The 25,469-nt window shown below is 42.1% G+C and overlaps 1 protein-coding gene across 6 annotated transcripts in view; it reads left to right on the forward strand.

Moving 5' to 3' along the window:
• LOC137184084 (plexin-A1-like) overlaps positions 1-25,469 on the forward strand; it is a 264,898-nt gene that overhangs the window by 53,004 nt on the left and 186,425 nt on the right. For all 6 annotated transcript variants that reach the window (XM_067591429.1, XM_067591425.1, XM_067591428.1 and 3 more), the window contains one exon: positions 8,339-8,521. In XM_067591429.1, coding sequence (XP_067447530.1) covers positions 8,339-8,521 — 183 coding nt within the window. The remainder of the gene's footprint in view (positions 1-8,338; positions 8,522-25,469) is intronic.

Here is a 25,469-nt window from a genome sequence, read left to right on the forward strand (position 1 = left end):
TACAAGTATGGGTAGAGGATGACTACGCCAATAAAACAAGGAAACTGTGTGGAATAAATCTAGCTGCAAAATAAATGTTGATCTCTTGGCATCCCAGATATTCCTTTGACTCTGACCTATGGGGCTGAAGTCTATCTCTCTCTCTCTCTCTCTATCAGCCTCTTTCGCCTGCAGCTTTTCGTTCCACCAGAGCAGATCTCCTCGCTGCCAGGCTCACCCTCCATCTCCAATTTAATACTTCTCATTTCACCCAAGCCAAAACAACAGATGCTGAAATGTCGAAGTGCCTTCCCGCCCCTCGTGAACTCCCGGAAAAGTAAAAAAAAAAAAAAAAAAAACACTTTCCAAAAAGAAAAAAAGAATCAGGCCAAAAATGCCTTGTTCTGTATGCAAAAGTCTGGAGCAGACAGTTTCCTATCATCTAAAGTATTAAAAAAACCAAAAGATGAAGTAATAGGCCATTTGCTCATTAAAATAAAATCAGTGATGGCACTTGCACTGAGACTCAGTGTGAAGGGAACGGCTGACACAGATCTTGGAGTGGATCTGGATGCGTTTTGAAGAGCAAACTTTTTTTTTTTTCTTTTTGTAGACTGGTAAATTGTGTTGCAATATTTGTCTCTCGTGAAAAGATATTGCTTCCAACATTGCTGTTACCAATAGTGATATACTAAACATCAAAGGTGAACACTAGTTTTGGGGAATTTGATCCTTTTGGGGAATGATGCATTTCCTTTCCTATTGAAGTTTTTTCCAAAGCTGGTTTGAATATTGTGAAACACCAACGTCTACATACTTTTTTTTATATATGCTAGTTGTTATCTTCCCTGCTTTAACTAGCACATTGCTACGTTTCTTAGCTTATTACTGCCGCCAACTGTTGATGAGTAAATTTGTGTTTTTGTGTTACCAGCATGCTCGTGTTAATGTGTGCATGCTACTGAAGCACAAACATGGTGACCTGCTCATAAAATCATTGCTCCACGGCGCCACCCGTGGCCAAAAACTTCACAAGTTATCTTTAAGAGAGAAAAACAAACAAAAATGTCCTGTTTGGTCATATGATTGGCTGTAACATCATCCATGCTGCCTTTACTGTCAGGATATTTACACAAAAGTGATTTGTGACAAATCCTGTCTTTAGCATATTGTGCTTATCCAGTAACAATAGTTATTAAACTCCAGTAATAGAAGGCGGGAAGTGTGTGTGTGTGTGTGTGTGTGTGTGTGTGTGTGTGTGTGTGTGTGTGTGTGTGTGTGTGTTTGTGACAGCATGCGCATGTGTGTGGGTGTGAGATGCAGATGCCCGTAGTTCTGTTGCCATTAGAGCAGACTGCACTGCCAGATGTCTGCACAAAGTCTGCACAAAGTCCTCTGTGTGTGTTTGGACGTCTTGCAGAGGCTGTGCACTTTCTTCCAGTACGCACACACACTTTGCCGCGGAGACACACAAATGCACAAACACACATACACGTTAAACAACAAGGAGTGTGTGTATACATTTGTGTGTGTTTGTGTGTGTGTGTGTATGTTTTAAGCAGGTCAAAGCTTCAAGTGGCCCAGTCTGTTAGACAGATGTTTAAGATCCCCCTGCTGCAACCCCCCACACACACACACCCTGTCACACACACACACACACACACACACACACACAATGTCTTTCTCTCTCTCTTTCATATGCACTGACAAACATGCACACACACACATTCACTCATTAACAACCAATTAGAGAGCAGATATTGGCTCACTGGGGGGAACTAAAGGCCAACCAGTGCTGTTCTCCGCTTCCAACGCCAAGTCACAACAAATACCTGGATGCAGGCCACAGGAGTGTGTGCGCGTGTGCATGTGTGTGGATGCGTATGTGTTTCTGTGTGTGTGTTGTTGACTTCTTCTTCCCAAGTTTGGCAGTCCGATCTCATCTCCTTTCTCCTTTTATTAGAAGAGAAACACACACACACACACACACACTAACCCTCACATAATTAAATGCATTTTTCCACTCTGCAAGCCTTGTTGTTCATTGCATCAGCCAGTGCGTCTCAGTAGTGCAACTCACACTTATACATTATCTTTCTCACATGGGAACAAGGCACGAGCTATGTTTAACATACGCGCACACTCGCCCGTTCTCCACGGGACTGCAGCGATGTGTTTACGCCAGCGTTGGATCATGCTTGAGACGTTTGGCTCTCTGGAGAGCATGTCGACAACATCTCTCTCTCTCTCACACTCACACACACACACACTCTCTCTCCCTTTCTGTTTACCTGAATCACTGTCTTGAACTCACTCACTCTCTTTGGAATGCGGTTTTTCAGTGTTGTCTTACATCTCTGCAAATGAACGAAGATTTAAAAAAAAACACCTAGTGACAGTTTGAGTTTATTAGACAGATGTAGTCGCTTTCATTCCCAATAAACTAGTACGCAGTGAAGTGAAAACAGAGCGAGAGACAGTGGCAAACATGCACACGTTGTAATGACGTGATGCTTCAGTGTTTACTAAGGTTTTACTGACTTTTTGATTACATAGTAAATTTTTTAGGTCTTCGTCAGTCTAATATGGACCTGTGGATACACTGCCTGAACCCTTCGTGGATAAAAAACATTTTTGAAAAGCCGAAACCCATCTGAATAAAATTGAGGCTAATGTTATAAGGCTAAAGTTATATAATATTTCCTTTCAGCTCCTTCCTATTGTCACCAAAGAACACTTTCATTTCCTCTGCACCCCACAGTTCACATTCTCTGTTTCACCTAAAAGAGGAAACATCTATAACATCTATTTCTCCTGCTGATATCAAGGCCGTTTGTATCCTCTTGAGCATACACTGATCGACTCAGATACCAGACCCTGCTCAGACCTCTCCTCCGCTGCTATTTAAACATGATATGAATGCTAGTTTGCACTTTTGCATAGTCCATTTCTTTCAAAGCAGTTTTTCTTTTAGTGAAGGATGAACCGACCTAAACAGCAGATTCACTTATGTGCTGTTTTATGTGCAAATAACAATAGAGTTAAAGGTACCCTGTGGAGTTTCTGTCTTGTTTGTGGTTTTCAGTAATTCTACTGATCAACAGGTAACGCACAATAAAATGCAGCAATGCACGACGAAGACTATGCACAGAACAGTTGGCAAGTAAAGTAGTTGTGACTGCAAACGAAGATAAAAGGCGGCTCAAACACATGCTCACAAAGATGCTAAAATAATAGTTTTACAGTGGATATATATTTGTGTGTGTGTGTGTGTGTGTGTGTGTGTTGGGGAGATGGGTTAGCGCCCTGTAACCGTGGTAATGTTGGTAACTTGTGCTTCTTCCCAGTGCTACATCCTCTGAAACTTCTCAAACCACAGTATGGTCACTGCAGCTCTTATGCTTACATGGTTAACAGGCAATTATTAGGGCTCCTCTCTCTCTCTCTCGCTCTCTCTCTCTCTCGCTCTCTGGGTTGAAGCTCATTAGTGGTGACAAGAGCGCTGTTGACCCCTTAGCCCTTTCCCTGTGTCTCTCCTCCCTATCTCCCCTTCTCTTTTTTTTCCCCCTCTCTTTTCCCTTCATCTCACTTGCCCCACTCTTTCCTTCATCACCCCATCATTCACCCAGCAAGAGTTTGGCAGGGGTCTACATGTGTGTGTGCGTGTGTGCGTGTGTGTGTCTGTGTATGATGCCAGGGGCTAGCCTGCGCCTGTGTTCAGCAGAGGTCTTCGGCAAGGACAACACAAGGGACTCTGTCCTTGTCTAACCCCCTGGAAATAGAACAAAGGTGTGTGTGTGTGTGTGTGTGTGTGTGTGTGTGTGTGTGTGTGTGTGTGTGTGTGTGTATGTAATAATGCTATGTACAGTGTCCAGAGTATGAGCTATAGCTAGTAATAATAATAGCATGGTCAGAGGTCCAGTAGGCCAACAGGGACAAGCAACATAGAGCTTATAAAAGCACTAATAAAAGACTACAGCAGGTCACCTTATGTTGGGGACACAGTAAAAAGCTTTTTTTACACAGATTTACACAAAACACTGCGTAACCATCCAAGTAATGATTCAGTCATTGAACTTTAGCCAATACAATTTTTTTAATCAATATGTTGGATTAGATACTACATGAATAAAAAATAAACTGTTCTGTTCTTCAAGCACTCATCTCAGTACGTGGCAGAAAGTGGACGCAGCGAATGGCTGTTTGAAACATGACCTGAGTTACGGTTGACTTAACATCTCAAATCAAACCCTGACAAATATGACACATATTTGATATTTATGATGGGGTATCTGCAGTTTCCTCAACAAAGTGTGGAAGGAAGACAAATTGCCAACAGTCCACTGATTTAACACACGCAGTTGAGTTTACTTGTGAAGAGGAGTATTATTCAGCTTGTGAAAACAGTTGTCGTGATGATGTCATCAGCATTTTTAACAGAAAGCATGTGTTACATAGTAGGGGTGTGGGGTTTGGACTCAGAGAGGGCCTAATGAAAGACGCCATTGAGTTGCATTATAGAAAATGTAGGATCTATAATATTTGGAGCTTGACCCATACTATAAAATAAAAGTTGCTCTAACCATTACTTTGGTAGCATTAAAGAAACTCTGATATTGTATAAACACTTATATAGAAAAGAACCATATGAGCTCATTCTAAAGGTTCACTGTCAATTAATCTGCCAATTATTTTCTCTATTTGGTCCATGAAACATAAGAAAGTAGTCAAAAATGCCCATCACAATTATGTAGAGCCCAAGGTGATGTCATCAGATGACATGTTCTCAAGTCCACTTGTACTTGCAGCGGACCTGTGATGAAGGGTGTGCAGTGGTGGTCTTGAGAAAAACCTGAATTGTGAGCATGTTTTGGACATCTAGGGACAAATTGGCTGGATGTTCTTATAGAGATGAAAGTTCATCAACATTGAGTGGTGGTTTGAAAAGACATCTGAATGTGACTTTAGCAACTTAGTAGGCTCCTATATGTGACACGTCCATACAAAACCATCCCCAAGTCCAGATGACGTTTTACTGATGATTTATTGAAAAAATAAACAAAAATGAAAGAGTCTGACAAGCAGCTGTTGCACAAAAAATATACAAAAAAGCAATCTGACTGTGAAAATAAAGTGATGAACAGACGATGGTAATGATAGTAACGATGGTGACGGTCAACAGAAAATATCAGAGCTCTACCAACTCCCTTCGTCCAAAAACTCTCGCCACTACCTAAGTGAACAGGTTAAATAATAGGAAACCACACCCATGTGTCAAGCAACGTAAGTGACGCAATACGTGATGCCCACGTCAATATATAAACAGAAATAACAACACATTTTGGCTCCTACAGTGACCTTCTTCCAGACATCCATAGATGGTTAGAAGCTTGTCCTGGACATATGTGATGATGAATAACTACATGTATATCAGAATTTTTTGACTTTGGGACAAGCTTCACATCTTGAAACGTGTTTAAAACAATTAATACCTATTTGTAGTCCTAGACATTAAAAAATAGAGGGTGATTAAATGATAAGAATGGCTTTTTCCTTCAATGAAGTTCTTCAGTCACTTCCATATCAGTGGCTGAAAACGCTTCAGCATCACCTCTACGAGTTGCTATAGAGGAAATGATGAAGTAGGCAGACTGTAGGAATTACATGTCTACGAGGCACACAACAGCTAGCAGATGTCAGGTCCGTGTGAGGCCACATTTGTCTGCAGTGAAAACACGTCGACTGAACGCTCCACTGTGCCTCAATCTGAGCTGTTGACTCTATGGTAATGATGCAAGTCAGGCTAAACATAACAAACCATTAGCGTCCTCAGCATGCAGGCAACAGCGCTGGGAAGATGGCGATCTCACTGTGCGTGTGTGTGTGTGTGTGTGTGTGTGTGAGCTCGACAGACATTGGGAATGCAGATTAGTTTACAAGTATGAGGCTCACGGCATAAATAAGTCGAGGCTGAATGATGATATCACGAGCTACTATGTTAAAGAATTTCTACTCCGGTCATGTTCCTGAAAACTTTTTGGTTTGGACACAAAGTGGACAGCACGCCTGGTTTTTGGTGGAGGACATATTTGAGCATCATGCCACAAAAGTCTTCCCAGTCTATTTTTTTCCCTCTATAATGTATTCTTAGATTGGTGGACAGACTTATATGAAAGCATTTAGTTATTTATCTCAACTATGGTGTGGCCTGTAAATGCTTGAAAGCCAGGTTCATCATCTTGATAGTGCACTGAAAGGAAGGAAGGAAGATCTCAGAGAAGAAGAGGAATGTGAAAGCAGAAAAAAAGCGAACTCCGGGACTGACATGATTTCCCAACGGTCAGTTCCAGTGAACTTGAAACATGTGGAGAGAGAGAAGAGAAAAGAGGGAGGAAGATGATTAGCAGTAGGAGTGAAGGAAAAAAGAGAGGGAATGAGTGAAGGAAAGGGAGGGAGGTCTGGTTCTGCTCTCTCTTTATCAGAGGAAACAAGGGAAACTTGGGTTCATAGTGTCACTGAGCCATGGCCATCTCTCCTCTGTACTCTATTCCTTCTTCCTTCCCCTCCTGCCCGTCCTCTCCCCTTATTCCCTCGGTCTTTCTCTTAAACTTTTTAGTCCACCCTCCTCTCCTCCTCATCATATCTGTCTCCATCTTCTCCGCATCGCTTCGCTCGCCTTCCTTTTGTTTACTTGCTCTTGTTTTTCACCCCTTTGTCCTCCTTTCTTCCTTCTCAAATTACTCAAAAAAAAACAGTTCCAAAATCGAGAACATGTTTATGTAAACCATACAAAAGCCAAAAGCGTTGTGTGTGTGTGTGTGTATGCGTCTCTCCCTCCCTCCCTCCCTCACTCACTTTGTCTCACTTTGTCTTTGCACATTGAAGTTAAACTTTGCTGTTTCTGGCTGCCTTTGAAAGTCTGGTAGAAGGCAGACAACATCCGCCACAGGCATTTTCTCAACCTTTTTACAACCTGCAACACACACACACACACACACACTCACCCGCGCAAATACACATGTTCCCTGACAGCTTAGCTGTTTTGGAGGGGTAGGGTGATTGATTAGTCTCTATGGAGACGATACGTCTTGTAATGAACAAGAGAAAGCTGGCATGTTAATTTGTGTAGTGTGGGATGCTCAGTCATGCTTGTATGTGTGTGTGTGTGTGCGTGTGCTTTGTTCTTCCCTGTGCATGTGTGTTTGTGTTGCTCTATGCATGTTTCAATCTTATACAAACTTTTTAGGCTTCTTATTTTTTGTTTGTCTGCATCTGTGTGCACACATACAGTTTTTATATTTGTCCATATGTGTCCATATCTACGCAGGCAGTTTCCTGTTCTTTAATGCGCGCTTGTCTTTACACCTTTCACATTCACGTGTACCTGAAAGTGTGTATCTCCTATTGTGTGCATGTTCAATATGTGTGTGTGAGGTCGCCACGGTAATACAGATACTGTCGATTATCTCCGTTACACATGTCAGAGATGTCAGAGTGAGAGGTACACCCTGATGCGCACATAGCTATCACATGCTTTTAATGACACGGCTATTACACTCTCTCTCTCTCACAAACACACACACACACACACACACACACACACACAAGCGCGCACATGTTCATAAATCAAGCGTGACATATCCACATATCACCGTGGCGATGTGTGTATGCGAGACACTTTGATTATGATATGCTAATCTGACCTATAATTTACTTCCTGTCATTTCTCTGTCATCTCAGCCAGTGTCCTGCTCATGTGCTCACCCTCCCCTCCACATTTATTGCAACACTGTTTGATTTACTCCCTGTATTAGTTTGTCTCTTATTAGAAACTACTATTGCCAAAGCAGTATACAGAAAAATCAATATTTAAAACATTAGCAAACAATTGTTCATCCGTTCAATCCATACTGAGATGCTTAATTGCTTGGTTTGACATCGTGTACTGCTCTATGAAATAATCAAAGGCTGTGATGGAGGGGAAAGGCGCCGTTCACGGTTTATTGAAGCCTTATCTGCGTCTGCGTGGTGAGATTGTGTTTTTGTCTTTTAATGGAACACAAATCTCACTTTCTCACCTCCTCTGTCACTTTAAAAAAAGTAAAAAGAAAAAGGGAGTTGATGAAACTGAAGTTAATTTTCCCAATGACGCCCATTAATTTCACACCACTCCTCACTAAATCTGCAGCGGCTCGGCTGCTCTCCAGCACCATAAAATGACAACTAAGTGCCAGGGAGAACGAGGAAAGCCTTCTTCTTCTTTAAGAATTAATGTTAGTTTAACAAGGAAAGGGATTTTTAAAAAGTGGTGGAGTTAACGACTTTCTCTCCTTCTATCCCCCCCCCCCCGACATCCCAGCCGTTGCAGATAGACGACGATTTCTGCGGCCAAGACTTCAACCAGCCTCTAGGGGGCACCACAGCCATCGAGGGCATCCCGCTTTACGTGGACAAGGACGACGGCATGACTTCTGTGGCGGCCTACGACTACCGCGGACACACAGTGGCGTTCACCGGCACTCGCAGCGGGCGTATGAAGAAGGTAGGCATCCAGGAGTGTGTGTGTGTGTGTGTGTGTGTGTGTGCTCGTTATTCTCTTTATAGTGAACGCACTGTTGCTGTTGTCACATTTTTGATGACTCATGGACACATTCATTTCAAGTAAAGGACTACACTTTTAAAGCAGGTGTAATTAAATGATCATTCAATCCTCTTTGGCTCAGGAGCTCTTTTCAAAGCCCAAAGTGGATAAATTGGAAATCATAGGTAAAGGAACAATGCTGTTTTGCTGATTTTTTTTCCCAAATAACAGTATTATTTTTTTGTGTATTTCGAGTAGTTTGGCTTTTGTCATCGCATGTATTTTTACACAATGAAGGATGTCGTAAATTATAGTCATAATGTACAAAACTGATAAAACGAGACTGAAATAGGTGCTCGAATCCTCCTGCTTGAATACAATAATGTGACTGTGTGTGCACGTGTGTGTTCGATGCTCTGCTGAAAACCATTTTCGCTTTGAAGCAATTTTGTGTCATTTCATGATGTATTTTCAATGGTCATTGGTTTTGGCATTGCTGACAAATGGTTTTGTCATCAAAAATCTCATTGCAGATATCAGCTATGAATGTGTGTGTGTGTGTGTATCTTTTTGGCATATTTTCTCTTTAAAGTGAATGTCTTAAAATGTTTTTTTTTTTCACTGCTTTGGCATTGAGATTGAATGATTTTGAAATGTAGCAAATATGATGCATACAGAATAAGTTGAGTGAAAAAAAGAGCGCTGCAGCTTTGGAGATTTTTCTCCTACAGGGTGAGGTTGTATGTGTGTGTCTGTGTGTTTCTGTGGGGAAAGCCGGGTGATGTGTGGAGCTCACGCTGCTTGACAAACCGGAGCTGTGTGGGTTTTATCTTGCTTGAGTGTTGTTTGGTGGTCTAGTCACAGGATTGTCAAGAGCCACAGAGTGTTTTGAGTGGTTATATGGTGGATGAAGATGATTCATTGTGTCTTCAGAGAACCTTATGAGAGAATATCTCATGTAGTGTGTATGGTATGGGCATGAAGGTCTTTGTGTTCTTGTGTTTGCAATGGGAGACTCAACATCTGTCTTCACATTTCAAGCAGTAATTTCCCATCCTAGTAAGCATACACAAATGCAGTCCCTTTGTGTGTGTGTGTGTCTGTGGGTTTATGGTGTGTTTGTGCTACTCAAGTAACCACATTGAGGAGACCACACGTTGCGTGTGCCAATCATCGGTCCTCCATGTGAGATCTGACTATGTTTTTCCTCAGCAGGAGTCAGGGAGCCCTCCGTATGAGCGCCTTCGTATCACCAAGACTAAATAAAACTGTCACCTGAGGATTAAAATAATTGAATAAATACATAGATGATACAAAATACACAAAAAAATTGAGTCCACTTGTCACTGTCAGCAGCGTTTAACTTTTTTTAGAAGAAAAAAAATAGAAAATGCTCCCTACAGTTTTTTTTTAGGAACACCTTCAAGTCAACTATCATTTTGTAGTTGTAGATGTGTTATATTCCAAATGATGACGTCTTTGTGTTTACATCTTACTTCCTGTCACATTCTGTTAAACTCAAATGCATTTTAAAATATTCTGTAGCCGCAGTTTTTATGTGAGTTTGACAGTTTAGGCATTAAGTCTGTGTGTTTCTGTAGTTGGTGGAATATCTGTGGCAGTAATGCTGTTGTCAACTGCTTTTATATGGGCTATGATGATACGCACAACACACAGACACACACATGCCTCCTTACACAGCTTCCTGTCTCTGGTGTTTTGCTAAGTCGACTGAAACCTAGCCCACTAGTCCTTGTGCCTGACCCCTGGACTGTGTGTGTGTGTGTATGTGGCAGTGGGGCAGCGGCGGCAGCAGTGGTGCGGGTGCGTGTAGATAGATGATTTGTGTGTGTGTGTGGAGTGTGTGGGGTCAGCAGATCCTGGATGATATCCCACTGATCGGAATCCCATTTCCCCTCAGCCGGCATGCCTTCCTGTGCTCGGGGATGCAGGGAGGAAGGTGAACATGGAGGTGGAGGCTGCCGGTGTCCTCACATAGATCAATGCAGATGCTGCAGTAACATGCAGTCGTCTATATGAGCAGGGAGAACTGGCCAGACAGGACACCAATTACAATAAATCAGCAGTGATCCAACCTATAGCCAGCTCACAAAACTTTACATTTGTTGGTGCCAGTTAAATCTTTCTTGGGAAAAATGCTGTGATAAAGGAGATGATTAGTTTCAGCTTTAGATTAGGGCTTTCCAAATAAATTGGAGAACAACTGTTAAACGACTGAATGAGATTTGTACAAAACAGAATTTAGAGGAGGGAAAGGGCGATATAGGGCTGTTATCAGGAAGAAAGAGAAAAGTAAGTGAGGCTGAAGCAGATGGAGAGGGATGGTTACAGGCTGTGTGGTTTTATTGCTATTCATTGGGAGTTAAACTGTGCTTCTTGGCCTAATGAAATGTAAAGCTGCAGTGTATTGATGTCTACACACACGCACTCTCACACTCATTAGAATTCTTACAATGTGACTGTTGCTAAATGTGTGTTTGCCTGCGTGGACATGTCTCGGCTGCTAAACTCCCTTTATTGATTGATCTATGAATACATAATCGCTAGTGTAAATCTTAAACCCAAGCAGTCCATCGGATAAGTGTTGCTGTCTTTGTCTGCGTTAGTGTGTGTCACATGTGTGATGGAGAGAGAGAGAGACAGTGTGGGAATAGTGATGTAAACCGGGGTAAATCAGTGCTGCTTTACATCAGCATGACTAATCACAATGACCTGACTACCTAAGCACACAGCATGTATGTGCGCAATACTCACCTAACATTTCCATTACTGTTGAGTTAATGACTTTCTCTCTTTACAGGTTTTGACTGTGCATGCAAGGGCTGACACAACTGGATTAGTTGACCTTGTAAGACTTCAACTCTGACTTTTGAGTTTGTTTCCCAGAACAAATTAGCATCCTATTTGTAATTCCTTCATTCTTTTTCATAGGATGTATGTGACACAGTGGAGGACATTCAATTAAGAGACCCATGTCAAAAACAAGGCTTGTTTCATGACCTGGTGTGATGTGGTCATTAGTAGGATAAGGCTAATGTTACATTTAGTGCCTAATTTAAAAAAATATCGATCAAGAGATGAAGAGATGAAACAGCAGATTACTAGATAATGAAAATAATAGTTAGTTGCAGCCCTAAAGCCCTTTATTACTGCTGAACGGATGATAAAAGAAGGTCGCAGGATGGTGGTTAGGGTTAGATGTAAGATCTAAGATATGAAACCATTAATTGTTGTGTGCTGGGTGCATGGTAACCATGGCGCCAGAGGAGAGTAACTGGCTGGGCATTTGGTTTTTGTGAGTGGAAAGCTCAGAGGGTTAAACAAGCTTCCTAGAAACAGAAAGATTAAAAAGAGTGAAACTAAAAGCGTAAAGGCGACACAAGGAAGCACAGCAACAACAACAACAAACACTGCACTTCCAGTTTCCGTTTCAGGGCAGAGATACTAAACATGAGGACAGATGTCTCACTTCACTCTAAATCCAGACACCACAAACGGACAAAAAAAACAAACGTACAAGCGAGGCAGGGATTTTTTTTTGACTTTTGACATTGATGCTGTTTTCTACTGGGAGGGCCACATTCCTGGCCATAACACCAGGTCTAATGTTAACACACATAAGATATACTGTAGGATGATGGAGTCATAGAGGGAAGGACTTGTATCCAGCATTGCATAATGAATGACATGAGATGGAGGGTGTCTAATGTAAAATAAAAGGTGTATAGTAAGATGTAGGATACAGAGCATACAGTAGAATGTGGGTTTTGGAGTGTAGGGAATAGTCTGCAGGATTTAGGATTCAGCCTCGTCACACAGTATGACAACAGAACAGGCTGCGTCACTTCTTGTCAAAAGCTACCAGTCTCATGCCTGCCAGCTAGCAGCAGTATATATAAGTAGTATATACTGTTGCTCAGTACTTCAAAGTCACACATGATTACATTTTTCTTTTCAACACCACAGTACATCACTTTGTAGGGAGACGAGGTGTAGGTGGAGTACCGATAGTTTTTAACAGCATGAAATTGCACTATGGTCTGCCTCCTGAGCCGTTTGCCAGAAACATCCTAAAAAACCCTCCTCAGATCTCAGTAAAAACCTGGAAATCCTTTCATTCCCCTCATTTCGTCTGCTCTTTTGTCTACCTGGGAGAACAAGGCACACTCGTCGCATCAGGCGAGATGAAAAGAAACTCTCAACAGCCTGAAGTATTTCCAGATTTCAGAAACAAAAAGAGGCAAGACAGAGAGAGGGGGGGGGGGGCAGAGGGAGAATTACTCAGAGTGGTGTATAGGTGTGTGAATGTGTGTGTGGGTGTGTGTGTGTGTGTGTGGGGGGGGGGGGGGGGGGGGGGGGGGGGGGGGGGGATGGTTTCATGTCATTTCATCATTTCCCTGCTAGCAGCAAATCCAATTACTTTTCCTTTTCCTTTCTATCTTGGAAGATAGCCTGAGTGACAGGACCGATTGGAGTACAGCGCTACTGAGGTAACTGTGCCAACCGGTTGATTGACATACAGTAATGCTTGCACTTCACTGCCTTGAGACAGGGAGATGAGTAATACTGGTAAGACTTCAGGGGGCTTCCTGGGGCCAGTGAGGTGGACCAAAGGTTCACCAGCCCTGCTCCTCCAAGTGTACATCCCTCCCACTCAGACTTGATCTAATCCATTCTGTGGCAACATTCTCCACGTGTTCTTCTCTGCTTGTTTGTGACAGCTGTGACATATATTACCCCATCCTATCTGCCTCCCTCACTCTCACACACCCTGTTAACAGCATATCACCCCCTTAATGACATCAACCTTTTAGGTCTTAACAACCTCTAAGTACAGGTTTCCCTACAGTTGCAAACTCAGTCATCATCTGCGCGCCATCCCTTAAGCAGTAGAATATATCTAACAGTATATGGCTTCCCAAGATTAGAGAAAAGTGAGATAAAATTAATAGAATTGTAATCTTGTAAATAGGCCTGCCCCTAAAAGTCTCTGAGTTGATGTATCAGTCGATAAAAGCCTGAGTCAACTCGCATTTTGTCAGTCATCATTCCTTTTTTAAAGCCATGTCATTAGGTCTATACACAGAGTAACGCATGATGACAGAATGACAGGCTCTAAACTTTTACAGATTCTTGTCTTTAAATGACCTAAATTATAACTGTGATGGAAACAGAGTGACTGTGTTTCCTGCTCCGAGCTCTCAGCTCCGGTGTTAAATACAGTGAAGTCAGCTAAACTACTGTTTAAACAGAAGCGTACGAGCATCTCTACCATCTCCTCCTCTACTGTCCAGTGTGATCGACTCTTCAGTCAACAGCGCTGTCAGCAGCTGGCAGGAGAGACGCTCCATGCTGCTCTTGGATTTTATATCTAAACTGATACCAGGGTGCACACTTTTATTTCTCTGACTGTGTGGAAATCTGACGTTTTAGGTAAAACATTAGACTCATGTAGGCTGTTTAGTTTTATCAGTTTAGTGTGCAGTGCGCTTGATGGTATTGTAACTGGATTACAGTAACCCAAGCAGATCAATTATATCACATTTGTATCACGTTTGTACAGTAACCGAGTTGATGCATCAGTCTGAAGTGCTTACTCTGAGTCCAGTGTGAATATCTTGTGTCGGGGGCAGCCCTATCTGTAAATTATCTTGTGACACTTTGGTTTTGTCCTGACCTCCAGGTTTGAGCAGCGTACCGAGCCGGACACCAGCTGCTCAAATCTCAGTATCCATTGCATGAGAGTGCTTCTGAGCTCTGCTTGGAGTTTGAGATGGCAATGCAGGCATTGGCTGTGCAAGCTTAGCAGTAAAACTAGCTGTCAGAATGATAAAGCCTAATCAGGAAACATGGGATGGGAGGTAATTTAGCATGTGAATGCTAATTAGCACTAGCATTTAGACTGGCAGACGATGATTGAAGTAGCGCATCGGCTGCTCAGCCTGGTTAAATGGCAAAAACACCAGGCTGGAAGAGATGATTGATAATCTTGGGTCGGGCTGCTGTCTGTTATACTGTTTGTGTGTATGTGTGTGTGACTTAGAGTTTCTCTTCTCTCCAATGCAATCTCATAATGAGCAGATGAGTACAACACCTGAACACACTAATTCCATCTTTATCCCATTAACTAGAAGTTAGCCGAGTAATGTCCTATTAGTTTCTGAGAATACACAACAGAAACTCCCCAGAGTGAGTGTCTCTTCAGAATTGAACTGACACACACACACTTCTCACACATTCAATATGTACACATAGTGGTGCACATGCTCACGAAGACTGTTTTTTTTAATTATTTCAAAAGTGTGATTTAAGAGTTCCTCAGTGGTAATGCTCTGGGTGTAGATGCGATTCGCCTTGAGACACTGAGGGCTCTGGACATTGTTGGGCTGTCATGGCTGGCATGCCTCTTCAGTGTTGCATGGAGATTGGGGACAGTGCCTGTGGATTGGCAGACCAGGGTGGTGGTTTCCATTTTCACAAAAGGGGACCGGAGGGTGTGGTCCAACTATCAGGGGATCACACTACTCAGCCTCCCAGGGAAAGCTTATGCCAGGGTGCTGGAGAGGAGACCGATTGTTGAACCTCGGATTCAGGAGGAACAATGTGGAGTCCGTCCTGGCAGTGGAACAGTGGACCAGCTCTTCAACCTTGCAAGGATACTTGAGGGGTCATGGGAGTTTGAACATCCAGTCTACATGCGCTTTGTGGACTTGGAGAAGGCTTACAACCGTGTCCCCTGGGGCACCTTGTGGGCAGTGCTGCAGGAATATGTGGCACTGAGGCTGTTGCTGCGAGCCATGTGGTCCTTATATTACCTCATTCTTGGCAGTAAGTCAGAGTTGTTCTCGATGGGTGTTGGGCTCCACCCGTTTGTCCCTTGACACTGATTCCTTTTGTGATTTTCATGGACAGAATCTTGAGGGGGGAAGGAGAGTGTCCAGTTTGGGGACCTCAGGATTGCTTCTCTGCTTTTTGCAGATGATGTGGTTCTGTTGGCTTCAGCACACCGTGACTTTCAGCAGGCACTAATGGTTTGCAGCAGAATGTGAAGTGGCTGGGATGAGTCAGCACCTCCAAATCTAAGGCCATGGTGCTCTGCCAGAAAAAGGTGGACTGCTCCCTCTGGGATGGGAGTGAGTTGTTGCCCCAAGTGGAGGAGTTCAAGTGTCTTAGTGTCTTGTTCACAAGTGAGGGTAAGACGGAGCGTGAGGTTGACAGGTGGATCGGTGCAGCATCAGCACCGTTGTGGTGAAGAAACAGCTGAGCCAGAAGGCAAAGCTCTCAATTTACCAGTCGGTCTATGTCTCAACCCTCACCTATGTGTGACTGAAAGAATGAGATTGCTGATACAAGGGGCTGAAATGAGTTTCCTCCGGAGGACATCTGGGCTCAGTCTTAGAGACAGAGTGAGGAGTTCGGACATCTGGATGTCTCCCGGACCCCTCCCCCTAGATGTGTTACAGGCACATCCAACTGGTAGGAGACCCCGGGGCAGACCCAAGAATACGTTGGAGGGACTACATATCTCTTCTGGCCTGGGAACGCCTTGGGATCCCGCAGGAGGAGCTGGAGGGCGTTGCCGGGGTGAAGGATGTCTGGGTTTCCTTACTCAGTCTGATGCCACCGTGACCTGGTCCAGGATAAGTGGCAGAAAATAGATGGATGGATTTGAGAGTTTCTGAAACTATAATTGTAACTGTAGCACACTCATTGTGAATGTGTGTTATGCGGACATGTCTATGAAATAATATATATCAATGTGTCAGTGGAGCACTGTTTTTGTGCTACTGTGTGTGATCCTCTCTAAATGAATGTGTGAGAAAGTGTGTGTGAAGCCGTTCTAAGAGCCTGTTGAAGGAAGACTAGTGTTTAAATCTTTCAGAGATAATATTAGTACTGTAAGCGCCGCTAGTGTTTCAGTGAATTATCATCCTGTTCTCTCCACCAGTACATCTCTGCACTTACTCTTCGCAGGTCTTATAGTTTTCCTGTCTACACCAACCACCCCTCACCCCTCCCTTCCCTCTCACTTACAGTATATGTCACCTTCAGCTCTCTCTCTCCCAACTGAGGTAGGCTAGATGCCCGCAAATCTACCTCCCTTGAGAATATCCTGCCTGATCTCTATGTGTGTGTGTGTATGTGTGTGTGTGTGGCGTACTGTTCGTCTCTCCTCTATTCCTCATTCCCTCTCTCCTCTCCCTCGTTCTCCTCATCTCCTCTATCCATTAGTACATTAGTGTACGTCAGCCTGCAAAAAAGTGTTATCTCTGTCAAGCCTTTCATGAGAGAGAGACACAAAGGGGCACAGAGAAGGAGAGACAGATGGAAGAAGACACAAACGTGATACAATGGCTCTGCCTGTAAATGATCATATTGCTTCTACATATATTTTATACACGTTTTTCTGGAAGTTCGTTAAAAATTTGACAAATTTGCAATGTCTTAAATTAACATTGAAGTAATTTATAATAATGATGCAGATTAAAAGCAGCAAAGTGACTTCCTATGAAAAAGAGAAGTTATGAATACTGATCCTCCTGATCTGAATCATTTTTTCTATGATACCAAGTCCAATTATTTACATATTTTTATTGCATTATTTAAGTCATCCTACATACATAAATTAATAAAAATAAATGAGGTTAATACTATTGCTGACTCTCACAACACTTTGCATTAGGAGACCATACTTTTAATGGAGCTCAATGAGGTGGTTTTAACAGCTGGCTTATCCAGAGCAAACAAAGGATAGGTACACAGACAGGGCTTTATATAACCGATAGTCTATCCAAAAAGGCATTAATATTTCACTTTATTATTTATTTATAAATTATTTATTTATTAATTTATAAACAGATTTTAACTGGCTACAGTATATTTAGAACATGACATGACTTGATGCATGACATCAAGTGTGTATGGGACAAAAAGCAGAATTTGTAGTGTTCAAAATATATTCAAATGAATGTCATATACGCTATGAAGTTATATATATTCATATTCTGAAAAATGTGATTTGAAAACATCTTCATCTGAAGTACATATGAAATGGTTTTCTGTTGTGGAAATCGTGGCACTCCTTTCTCCGTGCAGAAAACAAATGCATAAGCGTGAAACTGAATCACTGGGACTATACTTTGGACCGGCTTCCACATGTTAAAATGTCCCCAGCTATTATTATCGGAGGAGACAAATGGTTAGTAGGTAGGGAAAAGAGAGGAAATCCTTTTTTTTCAAAGTCAGCACATCATCAGATGAGAATGGAGTGATACAGAAATAGTCCTTCTTTAGCACTGTTAGAGTGATCTGAATTACAACAGCAGGATCTCTGCCACCTCCGGGATGGAGACTGATATGATACTGTTCTGCATCACTTATAAGAGGCAGCCATTGCTAATGTGCCATTGTGGTTGTGGGTTCAATTCCCAGGTGGGCTATCACTTCATATGTATTACCCCCTGTGTCCTTGAGCAGGGCATTATCTCAGCAGTCCCTCTGGAGAAATATGGCTCAGTGTTAATGGATGGACGATGTGCATGGAGAGCTAGATGGATATATTAGTGAGCTAATGAATCTTTGATAAGTAGGAAGGCTTTGTGTGTGCTGAGAGACAAGAGGAAAGATCATAGCTAAACCTATCAACTGTGAGATGGCTTTAATTCACACAAAACCCTTGTGGAGTCTCACATTGGAATTGCCATTATGGAAACTAAGTGATGTGCTTGTTGGTTGCATGTAGCATTTATTTGAAAAAATGGAGTATCCACTGTTTTAGGCCAAACCAATGGCAATATTGTTATTCTATGTCATTATAAAATAAATATTTTGTTGTCATGGAGAGCAGAGTTTATAGAGTTCCATATTAAAGGTGCACATTCCTGATGGATTACTTTGTGACGTGACCACCGTATTTGACTGTTTTCCTTGCGATCGTCATGACGAAAGATGAAGCAGTTGCCATCGTGATAACTTTCCAGAGTTGTAAAATCCTGTCTGAGTATTACAAACTGCTGTGTGGTATTTTGGCCTCTGATAAGTCCTTAAATGCATTAACCTGTAGCTCCAACTCGACTTCTGGATTGTATTTCATTGTCTCACCAGTACCTCAAACAAGACGTCCCCACCACCGCAGACCCCTGCACCGTAGTGCTGGACTGCCGGTCTTGGTTTGAACGCAGCTTAGACCTCAGAACTTTGGGGATTAAAAGCTCTTATTTCAATATATTACACATTATATTGACTTTAGATTTGTCCATGTACCACATGCAGCTAAATTGTGTAACTTGGGGTCGACAGGTCTGTCAGGAGCAGTTTTAAGTTGCCAAAGGGAGACAGTTTTAGCAGACACACAAAAAACAATTTTACTCTTATTCACAAAGAAATAGTTACAAATAGTTACAAAAAAACTCAGATGACTTCATTAGGGGTAGCCTTCCTATCAGCTTTATTCACTGGTAGTAGCTTAACTCATTTAACATTAAATGATTTTTTTGACTACTGGAGTGTAGCAGAACAAATAAAAACACAACACTGACATATGAATGTGTAAAGCTGTTATATACTTATGTTATAAACTGCTCATTTACACATCCAGCACACACAGAGCAAAATTAGCATTCTTTTAGAGTTGTGTTTTTGGCCTCCTGTTGAATGTAAGTCTTGTATTCATTCTTCTTTTAGCTCTGTTTGGGTCTCCACCAACTCCAAAAATTGAGGCTCTTAAGCATCTAAGTGCTTTGTCATGCGTTAGCTAGTCGCTTACTTTGTCTTTCAGTTGGTGCTAGGCAGGTAGCATACAGTGGTCTTGTCCAAAAACAACTGCCTGCTGCAGCTGGAAACGACGATGATTAGAGTAGTGAGACTAAACCTAAACGGTAAAGTTGTTGGCAGTAAAACAAAAATAATGAGCTGAAAAACACTAAAAGTCCCCATATAGCAGAGGAGAACTGCATAGCTTGGTGATAATTCTCTGGGGGTTCATCGTTATGATTGGCTCTTTTCAGATTACATTAATTCAACCTATTAGTATCGTAAAAATCTTGATTAGATCAGCTTTAAAATTAGTTTTAAAATCTAAATCTACACTACATTTCCCATTGCTTTTTCACTCAAGGGATTAGGTTAAGTGAGGAACTACAGGTGCAGTTTGGGCTGACATCAAACTTTCACCATGCATGACTGAATTGAGGAACAACAACACCCTTTACTGGTGAGCATATCACTGATTCATAGATACAGTACAGTGAATATACAGTGCATACGATGCTATCAATGCTGCCAATGATAAAAAAGGCATTTATTGAATGGATGAGCTGGGTGCCAAATTTTGTACTGAAATTTTTCTGACTTTTTCCGTGTTAAACAGTTTCCATCTGTTTCCTTCACTATGATGTAATTCACATATGGCTACAGTATGAATATGGCATATTGTGATGGCAAGAGGAAAATGTGCAACAACAAATAAGCCAGTGTTAACCCTGTGACTCCAGAAATCTGGGACCCTTAACCCATATACACATCACCAGTGGCACTGGCACTGAGTCAGAATGTCCCGCTGCTGCTGCTGGGGCATGTACGGCCACGAGTGCAGACAAACAACAGACACACACATAGGCAGACATTCAGCAACAGCCAGCTATGTAGTCAGACAGCTGTTGTGCTGATGACCGGTGTCAGGTGCCAGTGGCCTGATTCAAGCTGGCTAACCCCCTCACATCACAACATGTGTCTGCACAGATACGGGAGGTGATGAGCGGACATGTGTCTGTGCATCTGGAGAACAACTGGCATGTTGGGGGTAGCTGTGTGTGGTGTGATGATGGGTGTCTGTGTGTACACTCATTTGTGTCTATGCAGGGGTGTTTGACGCACTACTCTGTGGTACATTGTACTATCATCAAGGAAAGGATGCTGTTTACTGTGTGTGTGTTTGACTATCTTCAGTATTAACATCAAGGGAAAGATGCTGTCTGGATGGGTGTGTGTTTATGTCTGATTAGAGGGCAGAAGAACCATTTCAGTGTGTGCTTGAGTGTGTGTGTTATGTTAATCTCTTGCACATCTAGGGAAGGATTCAGCCTGCGTGGGTGTGTGTTTGTGTGTGTGTGTGAGAGAGTATACATGCGTATCTGATTAGAAGGCACATGCAGGAAAGGATACAGACTGTGAGGAGAGGGTCCGTTTTCCATTTGTTTATGTGCACATGTGCAAATGTGTATATCTGTCTCTGAGAGATACCGATCCTTAGATTATAGAGAATCTCACCCTCTGTGTGTGTGTGTGTGTGTGTGTGTTTGATGTTTAAATGTGTGGGACAGTTCATCTTCATCAGTGTGTGTTGTGTTTAATGTAGGAGGCATTGTGTGTTTACATATTACAGCAGCTGTGCTTTCCTCATGTAGAGTGGGAGCTGCCCACCTGATGCCAGGGCAGCTTCCACACTAACAGCACACTGCGCGCACACACACACACACACACACACACACACACACACACACACAGAGGGTGCCAGTGGACATTTTTTTGTATCCGTGTGTTTGCTGCAGAGGGGAAGAGAAAGGGGCAGCTGCAGTGTAAAGCCTTCCTCAACTGTTCCTCTAGACTGCCCCATCTGTCTATCCATTAATACCCACGCACACACCCATACACTAATGCATACACAGAGTCCTTCTGTCGTCTTATCAGACACACATGGCGTACTTCACACTCACTAGGGTCCGTCACGACAATGATTTGTATTCTCTGATGTGTGAAGCAAATGTGTAAACTATAAAGCACCATTCATGGCATTTCTGTTTAAGAAACAGTTTAGATAGAACAAATAGTGTCATGTACTTAATTGATGATCCATCCATCCATGAGGTGGATAACAGCGGTCATATACAGATGGGTGACAAATGAACAACAATGTATTAATGTTGGCATAGACTCACCAAGTCTCAGGAATATGGGATTAGTTTTGTACGTTAATAAAAACACAATGAAATGTTGGCTTGCAAACCATCCAACAATCACTGCAACCCAAATGTTATCATTCCAAAATATGACAAAGAGCTACAATGTGAAATGCAAAGAAATGTGTTCCAAAATACAGCTTCAGCATGTTTCTATTTGTTGTCTTTTGGTTTGCATTTGTCTCATTTTTTTCTTTGTGATTCTCAGTTTTTCCTTTGTGTTTCTCACTTTTTCTGAGCTTGGTCTTTTCTGTAATTGGACAAAATTTCTAGGTGCATGGATTCTGCTCTTCTATCAGTTTGATAAACTGCCAGTCATATCCTGCCTGGAACTGGGGAGTAACCATAAAACTGATGCTTTTAACATTTGAGAAGTAGCACTCTGAATGAAATTTACATTATTCCCACTGTTGGTTCCACTATTGCAGTGATGATACCTCTGGTTTGGAGTCATTGTTAAGTGGTTTGCAATCCCCCACATTTCTTTGCGTTTTTATTAACAGACAAAATGAAGCCCATACTGGAACTCTATCAACCTGATGCGCCAGGTGGTTTGTTACACAGAACCATCTGAGAAGTCGTCCTTGGAAACTGTTTGGAAAAGGGCAGACACTTTCAGATAATACTTGGCAGGTGATTGGATGAACCATCTGTCTATCACGTGAGAATCCTCATAGGACACTGATTGGTCTGAACCACCGGTGATTCGGACAAAAGCGCATAACTTGAAGCCTGACAAGATGGATCTTATGTGATCTTGTGATCTTGCGAATCCAGCTGCCTCTACTAGAGGGATGAACACATAGATGTACATAAAGATGGACGTAGTGAGGTGTGACATCACCCATTGGTTTGCATTGGAGCTGCTTTGAAGCCTAGAGTTGCACCTTATCATCAGCACCAACTTTTCCATTTGGAGCCAGGACCTTCCAATTAAAGAGGATGTATTGTGCTCATTTCAGCTCTAAATTTTTACTTTTGGACTCCACTAGAGTAGCTCTACATGATTCACAGTTCAAAAAACTCCGTTGTGGCTGAGTCGTGGCTTGGCTTAACTACTCCCAGAGCGGAGCAGCGAACTCGCAAATGTCCATGTAAAGAAATCCGTCACGAACTGACATCAGCCCAGGCTGAAAATAGAAAAAAACCGTTGGAAACTTAGCGCTCAGAGCAGTCTGAAGCCAGTGCTTTTTGGTCACAGGGATTACTGCTACATACGTTTACCTCGTTAGTTGACATGTTGGCCACTTTTAACATGAATATCCGACATTGTGACATTATATATATGTCTGAAAATAAGGAAAAGCATAAAAGGTCCCCTTTAAGGAGTGCAGGGTATTGCCACGTATGCTCTGGAAACACACCCCGCTACCTCGGACCAAAGTTAACTCTAGCTTACTGGAAACACCAAGCTGTGTCAGGCTAACGTTAGCTACTTTAGCTAAATTGTGCTACCAGGGCAGGTATCACAGTCAAGTAACATTAAACTCAGTGAAATATTGTGACAACAGTCTGACACAATGCGAGTCCCGCAGCCAGGGAGAGCAGCAGGTGAATGAACTGTCAATCAACACCCACATGACAGACATCAAAGCTTCAAATCTTATTAACGGCGCAATAATTTACAAAATGACCACCAGCACACTTATTAGAGGGTCTGAATTTAGTGATTAAGGCCATAATGATTCGTTGAAAAAAAATATAGATTTTTTTGGAGCCAGCATCTAGTGGCCATCGGTGGCATTGCACTTTAGGTACTTCGGCATTGGCCTCAGCCTCCAGCCCTGGTAGTTGCTGCTTGGATGAACGACAATCTTACAAAAGATAAACCCTAATTAGGTGTTTGGATGTTGGTGGTTTATAGCACTAACATAAACATTGCTCCAAAATCACCCATAGGAGGTAATTAGGTAGATAGAGGCAACCATATTTGTTATGTTTCCACACTTATAACTTATTGTTATGTTATCTGTCGAGGATGGTTACAACTATATATTAAATCATTACAAAATTTATATAATATACAGCACAAACGTTTGACTGGAACTGTATGTAAAGGGGGGGGGGGGGGACTTTGATATGGTTGGTGGGCTCATCTACAGGTTTTTATCTTTCTGTTGTGGAACACTTGTTTGATCCAGTGTTGTTGTCATTGTCATCACCTTCTCTGTAAGTGCTTTGGTCCAACTTAAAGTTTGTCAGCCAGACACAAGGACGTCGGGCCATGGCTCAGCACCCATATGTTAATGAGAGAGAAAGAGAGACCGAGACTTGGCGGGGGTCAAGGAGACATAATGAAATAGAACATAAGAAGGTTGAGTGTGAGAGATAGAGAGTGTGTCAGAGAGAGTTAGAGTATTGTCCTTGATGATGTTTATGATATTGATTGGCTGCTCTCCAGAAGCTTCCTGATTTCTGATTTGGACACTTGTGAACGCTGTGATTGCAGTGAGAACATCTAATGTCTCGAGTGGCCTCAGCAATCAAGGACAATGACCCTTCACTCCATGTACACTGTCTCTGTCTCACCCACTCGCCCCTACACACATGTTCACACACACATATACGTACTTACTTGCATACAAAAAGTTGTCCTATGCAACATGAGGTTATTCTGTAGCTTTTGCTTGTCCTACTGGACTTTGTTCTAGGAATCTTGCTACTTTTCAAGATGTCAGCTATAGAGTCGTGAAGTGGGAGGAGCTCGTTCTGGAAGTAAAAATCCTGTTCATTTTTCTTACAGTGTTGCATGACTCATAGTTTTAAGGACTTCTACAGCTTTGATCAGTATGAAAGTTAAATCTGGTGAAATCATCAGTACAAAAGATGAATAACTGCGTTCGAAAATATCTGGTTCTGACTGTGAACATAAAAAATTTAGGGTAGAAGTTAACTACAGCTCCCAAAGTGCATTTCGTCAAGAAACAGCGAATCACTGAGGTTAAAATTCGGTCACGTGCTTCTAACGGCCGGCAGAAGATAAAGATCACAGGGTTGAGAAAACTGATTTTACAATCTGCTGCGCGAGTCAGTTCACTTTTAATTTCTGGGTCACTTTTGAGTGAACTCAGTTACTACGGCGCTGTGGTTTGTTTACAACTTCCAACAACTTGCTCTTCTGACTGGCTTCTCCGTAGTAAAGGCGGCTGAGGCACATGGGTATTGTAGTTTTCTTCTTTCTTTCTTTCTTTCTTTCTTCAAAATTACAGATAAGATGTGATTTCTCAGAAACAAAGTTGAAACAATTAAGTAACATCGAGGAGATCATTTAAAGAAAAATCTGAAATTGGAATACAGAATGGGTAAAAACACTTCTGAAACCAGCAGCGTCTCACACTTCTCTACTGTGATGGCAATTAAAATGTTGTCATAAGTGATGGAAAAGATGTCCAAAACCATAAAGATAAGACATTTGTTTTAAATAACAAAATTTTCCTTTAAATGTATTAAGTATAAAGGACTAAGGATTGTATTTGCTAACAGATACCTATGCTAATGCTCAGTTATAACATTAAAAACACAGTAATGGCTAGCTCTTTATGCCATCTTTGTGTCTTCTCTTCCACAAATTTGCATGCTCTTACATGTCTGTTCTCTTTGAACCTTTCCGCTCCTTCCCCCCCCTCTGGCCTGCCTCCCCGTGCTTTAACTGATCTGGTACACATGCAAAAATCCAGATTATATTTTGTGGAATCGCCTGGCTGCATGCCTGTTGGGTTGCATCAGAGAATTTTTTTTGCTTTTAAAGTTTTGGAAGTGACTGTGAGGTTTTTTTTCGAGGGGAGGAAAGACACAAACAGATAAACATGCTTTAAGACAGACGGACAAACAGATAAGCAGACACACCAGGAGAGAACTACAGAGAAAATATATGCAGGTTGATAATGAGAGAATGGACGAGGACAAAGGCTCAACCAGAGCTGGTGTTGAGC

The sequence above is a fragment of the Thunnus thynnus genome, chromosome 6 (assembly GCF_963924715.1).
Source record: "Thunnus thynnus chromosome 6, fThuThy2.1, whole genome shotgun sequence".
In the NCBI taxonomy this organism is placed as follows: Eukaryota; Metazoa; Chordata; class Actinopteri; order Scombriformes; family Scombridae; genus Thunnus; species Thunnus thynnus.